This window comes from Ptychodera flava, chromosome 19 (assembly GCF_041260155.1).
Source record: "Ptychodera flava strain L36383 chromosome 19, AS_Pfla_20210202, whole genome shotgun sequence".
In the NCBI taxonomy this organism is placed as follows: Eukaryota; Metazoa; Hemichordata; class Enteropneusta; family Ptychoderidae; genus Ptychodera; species Ptychodera flava.
The window spans coordinates 13,033,706-13,049,030 of record NC_091946.1 but is presented as its reverse complement, the minus strand read 5'-3'; the positions used below and the strand labels follow the sequence as shown (position 1 = coordinate 13,049,030).

The 15,325-nt window shown below is 41.1% G+C and overlaps 2 protein-coding genes across 2 annotated transcripts in view; both read left to right on the top strand.

The window, feature by feature from the left end:
* The window catches only part of LOC139118616 (alpha-1,2-mannosyltransferase ALG9-like), a 513,500-nt gene that overhangs the window by 36,336 nt on the left and 461,839 nt on the right, over nucleotides 1–15,325 (top strand). The gene's annotated exons all lie outside the window — the stretch shown is intronic.
* The window catches only part of LOC139118613 (uncharacterized), a 29,310-nt gene continuing 14,519 nt past the window's right edge, over nucleotides 535–15,325 (top strand). Inside the window, exon 1 of the mRNA XM_070682025.1 lies at nucleotides 535–2,596. Coding sequence (XP_070538126.1) covers nucleotides 2,411–2,596 — 186 coding nt within the window. The 5' untranslated portion in view covers nucleotides 535–2,410. The remainder of the gene's footprint in view (nucleotides 2,597–15,325) is intronic.

Below are 15,325 nucleotides of genomic sequence, written 5' to 3'. Positions count from 1 at the left end.
CCCATTGGAAGAAGGGCGCTGAGAACAACAGTTCGATGAATAATCGAATCAGATTATTCTCCAGGTGCCGGTGTTGGAGAAAAAAAATTCCGGTCGCCACAAATCACTCGCTCGGGTCCCTGGCGTCTTCAGTCAAAACTGTAAATCGTTCCGAAGTAATTTCAGGGTGCTGCTTGACGTATTAAAAAGGAGATGGTCCATAGCGGCGTCGACAGTTTTTAATGTCTCCCTGTCGGCAGCACATGGAATTTCAAATAAAAAAAAGACAAAAACAGGTAGTAAAAGAATGGTCTGTGTGTGCATTTTATCATGGTTTGGGTTTGTAAAGACAGTTAAGTCGTCGAAATAGTCTAAATATTATATTTATTTTGGCTTAAGAGGGTTCACGCAAGGCCACAGGTTTTGTCTGCGAAGTGGACAGACTGGCTGTGTCTCTCACTGTCTGGCACGATGAGCGACACTGACGATAAGAAAGTTGCGAAAACAAAAAAAACTTCGTCTCGACATGGGTAACTCGTCAAGGGCTGTGTCGTCCAGAAGCGATTTAGCTTCGCTCGCTGGGACTATTAATGGGTGGTGCCAATGCAGTGGAGTCAACGGCTATTGCATTGGACATTGAAAGAGCATAACAAAAAGGATTAGGGGAGAGTGGAGTATCTAATCCCCCCTTCCCACTATTATCTCGCTCCACAATTTACCATATTTAACACAGAGCGTGAGCCAAGAAAAGCCGCATTCAACGGCCAGCGACAAGTAGACGACCGGAGACCCATTACTCTCGCTGGAGCTCGTTTTCGGTTCGTGCCATCGTCGAACTCCGCGTCTGCCAGAAAAGAGCTGTAATTGGCGCTAGGAAATTGTTTTGCGAAAGTTTAATGAGTTTTTATGTGGACGCGCATAGCATTTCACGGATATTTGCGTTTGAACTGCAACGCCGCCAATTATTGCTGGCCTATGAGTCTATTGAAAACAGCCCTGCTATAACTAGATGCTTACACTCGCATTGGCAGAAGCGATGGTCACGGGAACACGGCTGTGAACACGCTCACCGTACAACCGTATACGTTTTCTCCACCCAGCCGCGCTGTGAAGGCCCTGTGCAGACCTTTCCGGAGTTTACGTAGGGCCTCGACACTCCAATTGAGGCGGCGTATCGGGTTACCCCTGAAGAGGAGAGACTAGCTGATTATAGACCTGGGTGAAGTGTTCCGCGTTTTATGGGGCAAGGAGAAAGAAAAGCCAGAGAGAACGAGGTGTGACCAAATACTGTGACGAAGCGGGTAGACTGCAGCCACGGGGCAATACACCCGGTAAACTACAAGCAAAACACTCCTGTGTCATTATCTGGCGAAACACTGGCAGTTGGTGACAGCTTAATAAGTCTTCAAACCCAGCGTCAACAGATATCATAACCCGAAGCAAACTATGAACGTCGTTGCGTTCTTAGGTTTCAAACCCCACTTCATCAAGTTGACCCCTACACTTTAAATGATATGATTAGATTATTATTACATGCATATGGCTTAAAAGACTCTCAACGACTAAGGCTTGTGTATTAACCGGATCCAGCGAGCACCAGCAGCCATTTCCTAGCCCCGGTGACGGGGATAGAAACGACTCCTCCGGTTTTCCTGAGGACAGCTTGCCAGGCAATTACAGAGTAATCGGCCATCGCCGGGGACACGACGCGCGGGACAGACATCTGCTGCGATCTGTTGGACGGACTCGGGTAGTGTGTCTTCGGGGAAACACGGCGCATGATTGAAACAGGCAGATGGGAAGGGGTCAACATCGTGGACATTTTACCGCTTACTAGTTATGACTGTACGTCCTTTGATGTAAACTGGTCGCCAGTCATTTATTAGCCTGTACTGTCACGCTGTTGCTTCACAGGAAAACACAGGTGCAAAGAAAGCGACCCTGAGAATAGACAGAGATAGAGGGGGAAAGAAACGCGGCCGGGGTTGTTCCGAAGTGACCGTCAGCGCCAGTTGAAGGCAGCAGTGTGAATAGGTTACCGCGAGGACAGCGAAGGCTACCGACGAGAAATCCGAAGAAAATTAATTAGGACCATCTGAGGGAGTGGATGTAACCATAAACGGAGGGGATTCGTTTCATGACTGGGTGTATACAAGACCGTGTAGTAAGTAACTGGAAGTGCTGGGCACCACACTGGCCGAGGCTCAAAGACATACGCACATTTTACTGAAGCCAAGCATTGAGGACAGTTGAAGAATGCAGTAAACAAGGCGATCCCTCGGGCACTAGAGACATTAGTCAATGGCCAGCTATTGTCCCTATTTCAACCTTTAATGGCGAGAACTGAACAACAAACTTCTGTCTCTAAACAGTCTAGCCTGTGAAGATTTTTTTCTGCAAACTTTGAATTGAAGCGAGCTACTCGGCTGATATGAGCAGTGTCAGTGAATTGTCAATTCGCGAAGACTGGACCGTAGTTTGTGTTATTAGGGCCGCCAACATCTGCGGCGGCATTCAAATCGTAATGGGGTTCGTGCTGGTTGCCACTGGTCTGTCCACTTTTGTCATTCCGCCGCAAATCTCGTTACTCGTAACTCCTTTCTGGGCTGGATTCGTGGTGAGTAGTAATTGTTTCTAAGCCAGCATACCCAGTACTTCCGACCCTTTCACTTTCACGCGCGACCATCGTAATTATTTTCTATCCACAGCGTATTCCGGATTCTAAAAGACCCGCCGGCTCCCATGTTAAGCCCACTGGCGTTCTTGTCTTGTGTTCAATTTGGCACACAAGGATTTTTTAAAATCGCGTGGGGATTTACCGTCGACGCTTTGGTGTGTAGTGAGCGCACGTTGAATCAACGAGGGTGTCGGATCACAACTTTCCTGCCCATAGCGTTGCGAGAAATCGAGATAGGCTTATGAATAAGCCATAAATCCCACGAGTGCCCGGGTAAAGTAGCAATGTTTGTTGACTCGTACTCAAATGAGTGCCTGTGTTTATTTAATCACGTATTAAGTGTTTGAGTAACGGTGTGTTTATTTGCTTTGATTTCGTTTAGATACTTTCTTTGTTGATGTTAGCACCTTGTTGGGAACAGCCCAGCTCCAATAACATTTCTATCAACACATCTCAATTTTCGCAAGCACGTAACCACAAACTCCTTGTTGCATTTGGGTTGTTTGAAGTGGCGTGAACCGATCGGGTCGCGGTATAACAAGCACTGCCAATTGATACGGCAAATCATCCTATTCCGCTGACAGCAGTGTGCAAACAAACCGTAAATGCCAGCTAGCGCGTCGAGCGACAGCGGCTAGCGCCAGTGCGCGTGTCCGGTATCGGTTTGCAAACCAGTTTATCTAATTATATAAACAATTAACAAGTGTCTAATTAAACACTTCAGTTACTTAAACGGCTGTATCAATGGCCACGTAAAAATGTCAACCCAGCGGGGTAGTTTAACTCCTTTTCAAGCTATGAAATCAGATATGTTAAAAGCTGTTTAATTCGGCGTTTGTCGAGAAATTGCCCAGTGCAAATGTCTAATTTCAAATCGGTTTCAGCCCCTCTTTTTCTCGCCACGGCAGCTCTCTGGCGTCATTGGTCCGTGACGTGTCACATTTTATGCGACCGACCTTTCTCTACTTTATCCCCAATTAGAGGGAATTTATTATTTTCATTTCTGCCCCCGCCATGTTAGGTGTATTTATCGTTAAGAGAGCATAAATATGTCGAGTGACTGCATTCAGGTGTTTTTACCGTATCGATCGTGTAGGCGAGCGTATTTAATAAAACATATATCTATTTGCTGCTACGGATAAACAAATTACGCCAATTCCACAACGAACAATTGTATGGCTCCTCGTTCCAGAGTTCATTTGGTTTAATGTACAAATCAGCCAAACACAAGCACAATGTCAAGTATTCTCCTTGGCTATACATTATATTGTGTCGGTATATACCACGATAAACAGATTGTACCCTCGTTATATCAGACCTTCGCTCACCAAGATGAGTTTCGGACCGAAGAATTTTGGCAACAGGAAATAATCGATTCCTTTTCAGCGGAAGAGGTTGGATTACTGTCTGTCTATGTTTACCGCACTTGTCACACTTCTGATCTTTTGTGCGTTTCTCGCAAAATTGCAAAATACTTTCATTATTGAATTCCTGAAATAATCAGATATAAAAGTCAGGCCTGCTGTCAAATGTAGTTGAACTAACTTACTACAAAGCTGATAATATTTTACTCTTAGTCTCTGGCGGGTCTGAGTTCTATAATCACCAGACTTTGTTTGTTGCGAACACATGCCGTGAAATAGAATTATGGGTTTGCTCGTGTAGCTGGTGTACGAGAGAGTCGTGGTAACCGTGACTCAGTTACGATCGGTAAGCAATCGTCAAATTGCCAAAGGTATTCATTCTGAGTCATAGCGTGGTCGTCCTTCACAACCCGTTGACAATGAAAAGTCTTTTTAAATTGAAACAACGGTGTATCGGTCGAAGAGTGTGTATCTGCGGGCTGGTCTATTCACTACAGTTCTCTTTTTACAGTATCTTACAAAAACTGACAAGTTTTTATCAAAGGGGTTAACAAAACATTGTTATTTGGTTTTTAAAAGAATTATACCTTACTGGAGCTCTGAATACGTTGGTTCCAACGACACCTTAACAGTAGTTTTGAATGTTCCAAATCAAAGCGAGATTAAAACACTCTCGTTCTGGATTTTTCCAGTTAATTTACCGGGATGTACTTTTATAGAAAGTTGCCCGTGTCCGTACAAAGACTCTGAAGCAACGTCTGACTCGTTTAAATCTATTACTGTCAGAGGTACTTGTCGACCATTATTTTGGGTGTTAAATTCAGTGTAGGAAATTCGTTGGAAATAACAAACACATTGACTAGACATCCTGGTGTGTAACTCGGAAAAAGTACCTACCAAAGTTAAGCAAAGCCCGCTCTTATACTTATATCTCTTGTATATCCGGTACGCCCCGCCTTTCTGTGATTTTTTAACAAAACCAAAATTCGCAATCGTTTGCGACCGAGAAAAATTAAAAGGAGAAACATTTTCGTAACTACAGTAGATTAAAATACAACCGACAATCATTGATAATTGATAAATGTACTGTAACGCATTATTAAAGAAAACATAAATTGCAATTAAATTTCCACCTTTCTATGGGGCATGTAACTGAAAAAATTTCACCGCCCAGTCGAAATTTACCCGCCCCGGGCAAGCGCGCTGGCAGTTACCTCAAACTCGCTTATAAGACAAAAAAAAAACACCGAAGTATTGACAACTTTCTATCTGCAAATATAGCCAACATTTGATAAAATATTGGCAACTTTACCATGCACCGTAGCTGAATAATCATCATCTCCATAACGTTAAAGAAATAACAGAGCAAAGATTGATGTTTCTTGTCTTTGGGAAAAGTTTCTAAAAGTATGAGTTCACGCCGGTCTCCTTAAAAGTTGTCAAATCACGTTTCCGTGTAATAGAGCGCGGCTAATTGAAAGGTTGACTAAATTCGTCACGGTCCCAAGTCCCTAAGGGTAAAATCTAAAATCGACCACTTTACTGCTCTCTCTCTCTCTCTCTCTCTCTCTCTCTCTCTCTCTCTCTCTCTCTCTCTCTCTCTATCATATACACTGTTATGTAGGTCATTTCCCCCACACTCATCATGACCTGAGTTCAATTAGTCTAGAACATTCCCAAGGTCACTGCCCTTGATGACCTCACAACCTTGAATTCAATTAGTCATGTTTGGAATGTTCTGGAAAGTTGATTAGTTGTGTAAGGGAGATAATTTTAGAACAGTAATTAGCATGTCAATAAAAGTTCTAGATTGTTCTTACATGCCTTTATAAAAGGGACGTGCACAGCTTGCAGTCAGACTTTTGGGATCGTGTCTCTTGTGTGTTACTAAACTCCAGCAGTAGTCATTCTCAAGACTTTTCAAGGCCTTCACTGTCAACGCTGGATTTATACTGTGGACTTTGTGCAGCTTCAAGCCTGCAAGCCAAAGGACTGTTCATTCATCCGACTGACTGTTACAACTCTGAGACTGGAGCTTTGCCGTCCAGCTGAGATAAGTAGTCTGTACACTTTTAAAGCTTGTATTTTATCCCTGACTTAGCAATTAGTTTTATTTTTGTAATAAATTTTGTTTAAACGTTAACTGCTGAGTTCACCTTTTGTTCGTATCCTCTGCACGTAACAAAATTGGGGACTCGTCTGGAGCGAATATTTTGAGCCGTTTGACAACATTTTGTCTGCCTTTTCAAAACTACTGTATACTGTGAACTCAGCAAAATTCAATCATGGCGGAATTCAAGCCAGACGAATTTATGGATGACCTTGATCAGGACGCATTTAATTCCCTCAGAAAAGACAACCTCATAGCACTGGCAAATTTCCTTAAAGTAGAAGTCAAAAGATCTATGCGCAAGAGAGAAATACAGTTCAAGATTGCAAAATATTTAGTTAAATCAGGCCATTTTGAGGAGTCTGCCTTAAAAAGATTATGAGCCTGAGTCTTCCTTGAACTCAGAAAATTAGAATTAGAAATGCAGACAAATTTGGAGATCAAGAAACTAGAATTACAAATGGAAGAAAGACAGAGAGAGAAAGATAGGCAGGAAAGATTAGAAATGGAAGAAAGACAGAAAGAGAGGGAATTGGAAATGAAAGAAAAAGAATTGCAAATGGAAGAAAGACAAAGGGAGAAAGAAAGAGAGGAAAAAGAAAAGGAAAGAGAATTAGCAGAACACCGACTGCAGTTAGAAATGAGACGTTTAGAGCTTAGAAAGTCAGGAAAATTCTTCCCTTCAGACAATTTGACATCACTAAGCATTTCAGGTTAGTTCCCCCTTTCCAAGAAAAGGATGTTGATAAATATTTCCTTCATTTTGAGAAAATTGCTCAGAGTCTGGATTGGCCTAAGGAGTCCTGGTCTATGCTTTTGCAGAGTGCTTTGGTGGGTAAAGCCAGAGAAATTTACATTCAGTTGTCAGTAGAGCGGGCTTCAGATTATGATTCTGTGAAGGAATTAATTCTCAAGGGCTATGAGTTGGTGCCTGAAGCTTACCGTCAGAAATTTAGGGATTGTGAGAAGGTGAAGGATCAAACTTATGTTGAATTTGCTCGAACAAAAGAACAACTGTTTGATCGTTGGTGCTCTTCTGAAAAGGTCAGTCAGAATTATGACAAATTACGACAGCTTGTTTTGATTGAGGAATTTAAAAGGTGCATTCGGAGTGACATCAAGACGTTTATCAATGAACAAAAGGCAGATACATTAGAGGTTGCTGCACGTTTGGCCGATGATTATTCATTGACCCACAAATCTTCATTTCTCAGCAAACCATCCCAGTCCTTTTCATACAGAAACAATGCAGGTAAATTTAATTCGTCCTTTTCATCCAAGAATTTTTCAAAGGAGAGTAGAAATCAAATGACAACAGTTCACAGAGTTCAAGTAACACTCCCACATCATCAGATCCCAAGTCTCAATCTCCTTCTGACAAACAGTTCGGTACACTTTCTTGTAATATTGCAAGAAAGACGGCCATTTAATGTCAGATTGTTTCAAATTGAAAAGAAAACGTGAAGGTCAAAGTGGTCAAAGTGGATCTAAGCCAACCGGCTTTATTTCTTCATCAACTCAATTAGAGTCTAATAATGTGTGCAACACATTTTCTGAGGTTAAACCCCTCTCATCCCCAATTAATGAGGTCAAGGTCAATTCTTCTCAAGATTAGCATTATGGGTATTTTCGAGCCATTTATTCATAATGGTTTTATATCACTTTCTAGTGATTTCTCTTCCGCTACCCCTGTCAAAATTTTAAGAGATACCGGGGCTTCCCAGTCTCTTTTGTTGGCAGATACCCTGCCGTTTTCTGAAAAGTCATTTTCAGGTTCTAAAGTTCTTATTAAGGGGGTAGATTGTAATGACTACATTCCTGTTCCTCTCCATAATGTCTATTTGTCTTCGGACTTTGTTTCTGGACCTGTGGCTTTAGGTATTAGGCCTTTTTTGCCTTTTGAAGGGATTCACCTTCTTCTTGGAAACGACCTTGCTGGGGACAAGGTCATTACTAATCCACTTGTGACTGATAATCCTAGTTTAGATCAGGATCCAGAGCCAATTGAACAGAGATACCTGAATTATTTCCATCTTGTGCTATTACTCGAGCCATGTCCAAGAAAACTTCTGAGAATCAAAATACTCTCAAAAATAATGTCACAGATGTTGACTTAAATGGCACCTTTCTCAGTCAGGTGTTTGACACGGATCATTCCGTTATCCCTCGTGGATTTGAAACTTCCAGTAAAACTTCTGCTGACCAAAGTCAGACATTTTCTAGATCAAATCTCATTGCAGAACAACACAAAGACCCAGATATTTTGTGTTTGTTTGACAGGGTAGATGATGAAGATAAAACTTCAGATAGCTCTGTTTCCTATTATACAAAATCTGGTATTCTCATGCGTAAATGGAGACCTCCAGATGTCTTGGTTGATGACGACTGGGCTATAAAACATCAAATTGTGGTTCCAAAGCCCTATCGTGCTGAAATATTGCGCCTGGCCCATGAAACCCCCTGGGCTGGTCATTTGGGAGTAAGGAAAACTTATCATAAAATTCTCAGTCACTTTTATTGGCCTAATCTCAGGCAGGATGTAGCACATTTCTGTAAAACTTGTCACACATGTCAAATGGTAGGAAAGCCAAATCAGACTATTCCAAAGGCCCCTTTACAACCAATTCCTGCATTCAAGAACCATTTAGTAGGATACTAATAGACTGTGTTGGGCCCCTACCAAAACAAGATCAGGAAATGAGTACATGCTGACAATAATGTGTACACAACTCGGTTCCCAGAAGCCATACCACTGAGAAATATAAAGACAAAGACTATAGTGAAAGCTTTAGTCAAATTTTTCACTTTATTTGGCCTCCCTAAATGTGTCCAGTCCGATCAAGGCTCCAACTTTATGTCTGGTATTTTTCAACAAGTAATGGATCAGCTAGGCATTAAACAGTATAGGTCATCCGCCTATCATCCAGAAAGTCAGGGTGCTCTTGAGCGATTTCATCAAACTTTGAAAAACATGATTAGGACCTACTGTTTTGACACAGAGAAGCAGTGGGATGAAGGAATTCATTTTCTGCTCTTTGCTGTTAGAGAGTCAATTCAAGAGTCTCTTGGTTTTAGCCCATTTGAGCTTGTATTTGGACATACAGTCCGTGGCCCACTTAAGCTCGTTAAAGAGAAATTCCTGTCTGACGACGATGATTGTCTGAATATTTTGCAATATGTGTCAGATTTTCGTACAAAACTCTCTAAAGCATGTGATTAGCCAGAGAAAATCTTAAGTCATCTCACAGTCAATGAAAACCAATATGATAAAAGCACCTCAAAACGGAAGTTTGAACCAGGTCAAAAAGTTCTTGTTCTACTTCCGATTCCTGGCAAACCATCCATGCTCGTTACTTTGGGCCTTACCTAATTGATAAGAAATTGAGTGATTTAAATTACATCATAATAACACCTGACAGGCGAAAACAAAAACAGCTATGTCACATAAATATGCTTAAGCCATATTTGGATAGGGATAATCCTACTATAACTCAGCCTGTCAGTGCAGTCAGTTCAAACCATTATGAAGATAGTGATACTGAAACTGACTTGAGTGATAATATTCTAAACTCAAAGCTGGGCTCGGTCAAGCTTCAGAACTCAGAAATCCTGGAGAAGCTGGAGTCTACAAAGTTGGCACACCTCCAGCCGTCACAACAACAACAGGTGAAAGAACTGCTCCACGAATATGAACATTTGTTCCAAAATATTCCAACAAGGACAAACATCATCTATCATAACGAAGATGTCTGCGACAGTAATCCAGTGGAACAACATCCAGACAGACTGAATCCTGCGAAAGCGGAATATCTCCAGGAGGAAGCCAAGTATTTGCCGAACAATGACTTTATAGAACTCAATACAAATAACCGGACTTTGCCATGCATACTTTATGCCAAATTCAGTGCCATTTCAAGTTTTCCAATACCAACTTGCAAGAGGATAGTCATGGGACAGATCATCCTGTTTGCTATTTTTTACAAATTTAGCAAATTTAACAAATCCCAGAGAAACTAATCCCAGAGAAACTACTTACAATTGAAAAAGAGTGTTTATCTTTGATATTAGCTTTACAGCATTTTGAAGTTTATGTTACTTCTTCAAATCAGCCAATAGTGGTTTATATTGATCACAACCCTCTTGTATTTCTACAGAAATTTAAAGGCAAAAATCAGAGATTGCTAAGATGGAGTTTAATGTTACAGGAGTTTAATCTTGACATTAGACATATCAAAGGCAGAGACAATTTAATTGCAGACTGTCTCTCTCGTATTTAGAGTTTATTGTTGTTCACTTTCAAGAAATTTTACTTTAGAGTAAAGTTACAAAAATTGAGTACTTAAATCCTTTTCAAGATTACATTTGTAAAAGAAAGATTTTTCTTTGAAAAATTTTCTTTTTTTGAAGAGGGGGTGTGTTATGTAGGTCATTTCCCCACACTCATCATGACCTGAGTTCAATTAGTCTAGAACATTCCCAAGGTCACTGCCCTTGATGACCTCACAACCTTGAATTCATTAGTCATGTTTGGATGTTCTGGAAAGTTGATTAGTTGTGTAAGGGAGATAATTTTAGAACAGTAATTAGCATGTCAATAAAAGTTCTAGATTGTTCTTACATGCCTTTATAAAAGGGACGTGCACAGCTTGCAGTCAGACTTTTGGGATCGTGTCTCTTGTGTGTTACTAAACTCCAGCAGTAGTCATTCTCAAGACTTTTCAAGGCCTTCACTGTCAACGCTGGATTTATACTGTGGACTTTGTGCAGCTTCAAGCCTGCAAGCCAAAGGACTGTTCATTCATCCGACTGACTGTTACAACTCTGAGACTGGAGCTTTGCCGTCCCAGCTGAGATAAGTAGTCTGTACACTTTTAAAGCTTGTATTTTATCCCTGACTTAGCAATTAGTTTTATTTTTGTAATAAATTTTGTTTAAACGTTAACTGCTGAGTTCACCCTTTTGTTCGTATCCTCTGCACGTAACAACACATAAAAATAAGCGAAAGCATCATGCACAGTGTCGCATTACTAATTATTTTAAGATAGCTACTCCATACTGCCGTTGTTTACCGCCCATAGCCCGTAGCTTCACACAATGTCTCTGAGTGAGCGCACGATAACTGCCCCTGACCGCAAAACGCCTCGGTAGGGGTGCATTGTCGAATCAAAAGGCGATTCCGGACACACCTAGAAAAGCGTAATGATACAAACTATTTGTAAATTTGATAGTACTGTCACACATTGTCATGTTGAATAGCGGTGAAAAAAGGGGCACCAAACATGAATGACAAGAAAGCGTCGCGGTGAACGACAGCTCTCATGCCGTCGCACCATCGGTGTCTGTGTGTCTCTCACTAACGACTGCGCGAGCTTTTTAGACTAAACATTTAAAAAGTGATCATCTACTTTGCCCATTTCGTTCCTAGCTCGAGGAAGGTTTGTTGGGAGCGACGATAAACGCAGTAGTAACATCCTTGTGCGTCACAAGATCCTTTGAGTTATGAGAGAGTTAAGTTGGAATGTATCATTTCCATAATTCATTATGAATTATGGCCGCGACCAGCTGTCTAACGGCTCACCGTTTTTAAGCTGCGTGTAATTCCGGTAAAAAATTCCGCCTTTTCATTAAGTAGGATTGAATCCACATTTCACAAGTTTTCTTTTGTAACACCGAGGACCCAGTCGATAAAAGACAAGGAACGTCTTATCTTTCTCGCTTTAAATGAGGAAGTCGTTTCGACAGGGAGTCAACCGGTTAGGTTGTAGTACGACCCGACAGGTGTGAATTCTCTATGATTTAGCGCGTTATGTAGTCTTGCATGTCAGCCATTGAATATCTCGACCTGTCAAACTTAAAAAGATTGATATAGTGCGGTGCATATTCGCTGTTTTACAAATACCGGATGCGTGCGGTTGTATGCGCTGGTAGTTCACCCAGAGGATAAGTCGTACTTTTTATTCGTGTGTGTTTTTGGGCAGGAACCAACAAATAGTTAAAGACGGGACAACCCCTCAGATTACAGTTCCCCGTTGAGCAGTTTTGAGAGATACAAGATTCTAGTCAACCTAGGGTGTGGAAATTGTCACGTTTGATTCAGATATTTGAAACCATCTTGTCACACTACTGTTTCATGCTTTGGCAACACAACAAGTTCGTTCGAGTCCAGATTACCTCACCTTTCTTGAATTTAGAAGGAGCTTTCGCCAGCTGGGCCGATACGTTTCTTAAGATATCTCAAAGTTGATAAAGTGCGCCATGTTTATTAAAACTTTAAAAATTTTGCCGCCATGAACGTTCAAGTCGTAACTTAAGGAAAAGTACAGTCGAAAAATTGCGAAAATCAGCAACCATTTTACCTCCTCGAAATGACGCGTTTCTGCAAAGCACTCTTTTGACAAAGTACGTGACCGATTAAAACACGCATGCGGCGCAAAACCGTTTCCCGCCAAATTAGCTTGCCTAACTACAATTTTGAAACAAAAACAATTTCACAAGAACTCGTGAATGTCCGATTGATTTCGGCAGAACAAGCGAATATTGGGTATAAAATCATGAGCAAAATGCTAGCACAATGAAGGATTTCGAAAAAGTAAGAAAAATACAAGTTTTGAATTTCTGATAAAACTATAGATTTGGCCCCCTTCTTTGTCTCTTATTATAAGCTTATCCATCAAATGAACGTAAAAACTTCTCAAACATTCCGAATTAGTCTTTTTTTCTTTCAAGAGTTGAACTCCAACTTGTCGAAGAGAACAGTCCAATTGAGGATATAATAGATGGTTCTGCCAATGAATCTTGAATTGATGTAACAAATTGCAGTTGCCGTCTCAAGTATGTGCTAAATGTATTTAGTGTTGGCATTTTACAACAGACAAAACAATACAGTCTATAAAAATTCCGAAAACCAATCGACACTGATGGCGTTTTGCGTGTCTTCTTTATCTCTTTTTGTGGCATTTATTTTCAAATTCTCGCAAGAAACGATTTTGTGACAAGGTCATTTTAAAGTGAATACCTATAAATTGTGGTGATGACACAAAAGACAGTGGTAAGAGTCCCAGCCTGGTCAACAAAGGATCATTTTACTATTTAACGTTTTTTTGGCCCAACAAGGACAGCAATCGATCAAGTTTAGATCTATATTACCTGCCACTGTCTGTCTCGTAGCCAACCGTTACCCACATACTTCCCACATATTAGAAGACTATCTGTAATTCGGTTATTTTTTCCCTCCGTTTCGAAACTTATCTTGACAGAAGCCATTGCATTTGATAACTTCATAAGTATTTGGAATTTTCTTGTGACAGTCTTTACTTACGACAGTCCCTTTCCACCGAACTGGCGTCGTTAGCTTACAAGGTTTTGGCGGGAATTTCTGGTCGTTTCAGTCGTTCACAAAGGAAAACGAACATTAACTAAACAAGAGATCTTTCAGCCGTTTATGAGACCTCGAGCTGCATGTCTGACACAATGCGTTCGAAATACGGCGCCTTCAAGAGAAGCAAATATTCGTTGAAGGAAGATATAGTCATGGAAAAGACGAATTCTAACAGATTAGGCCTGCTGGGTCAATAACCTCCCGAATGCTTAAGCGCCTTTGCCAAATATCAGTCCACTTCTGTTTATGCATTGTGTACACCCTACAGGATTTCCCTACACGTTTCCACAGTCTCAGTTTTATCTGTTAGAAGGAAAGATCAAGGAGAACTTCGTACTTGGCCGAAATTAAAATTCACTACACCTTACTCAATAAACAAAAATCAATCAGAGACGCCGTTTGGCCATGCAGCTCATCAGAAATAATTTCAAGATTTAATTGCCAGTCATGTTTTTTCTCTCTCAAAATGAAATCTGCAATTTCATTAGGCGCAAGGTATTTGCATTGTTGATCCCGTTAGGTCATGGAGGACTGAAATAACAGAGGTCCGACACAGTGGGAGGGGTTTTTGAGTTCCTTGTGAAAGTCACAGTTTGTAATGTGAGCTCGGCCCTAATCCAGATTTAATAGAATCGCATACGGTAGGTCGAGGTGACGGTGATGACACCCTATCCACCAGGGTCGCCCAGCCTAATTAGTTTGTTGTTTCTTGTTTCCTCCAAGTTCTACGGTTTCAGCCCCGCCAGGTGCCGCGCTCGGGAGAACGCCTGGTACTCGTTTGACAACACAGCTAGTTAGTAGTTGTTTGCAAGCATGTTACCAGAAAATGTGACCTTATCACCAACAGAAAGAAATGTAGACAAACCATTAATGTGCCGTCTGGCGAACAAACCCGACACTTGGGGACCTTTGATTAAGGTCCCGCAAAGGACGCTCTAGCATGAACAGATAGAGGAAAGAAAACACTAAGACTCGGCACCGAAATGCACTCGCGGTATGTCATGACTTGAGCAAGGGTTTACAAAACCCAGTTAATGTGTCTTCTTTATCTTGGATTCACACGGCTTTAGGGAGATTAAATCCCAGACATACGACACTCTGTGATCGACTGGACGCGATGACATTTTCGAAACTTGGTTTCCAATGGCAGTTTGCAACGAGACGACATATGCAACGACGCTGTGTGCTTACACTCGGAAAACAGAGCAGGGGAGCAATTTAAGACCACCTACCACAATCAATATTAGATAAAAAACGAGTCAAAATAACATTTATCTAACACTGAAGGCGTTCAGCATAACAGAGGAAACAATTCACGATACTGTTTCAAAAATAGTTGCGATGCAGTGAAGGGGAACTAGAGAGACGAGCTGTGATTGGATGAACCAGAAAACTACACGTAGGTGCAGCTCATGGGACCGACTTAATTTCATTAAACAAAATCTGACGTTTTCCGTTTTTAAAGCTTTCTGGCGTGTTTTTTTTTCTTCAAAATTTAGCTTTTTCTTAATCAAACTATCGGTAATCCAATTAGCATGAGGTGTCCTGCAAGAACATTCAAACGCTTTTACTATAGTGTGCCGCAAAGTTGAAAGCTTCACGATGCATCAAATTTTGAGCATCGACTGCATGGTGTGTGAAACACGCAGTTAGGCGCGTTAAATAAAATTCTTTGTTTGCCGTCCACGTGCCGATAGGTTTTCAGAGGAAATTAGGAAAACTACGGTCCCTATAACACTATTGCAAATACAATAATTATTTTTTGAAAACAAACCAAATTAAAACTGAGCTGATGTCAACTTGTGCTTTTTGTCTGT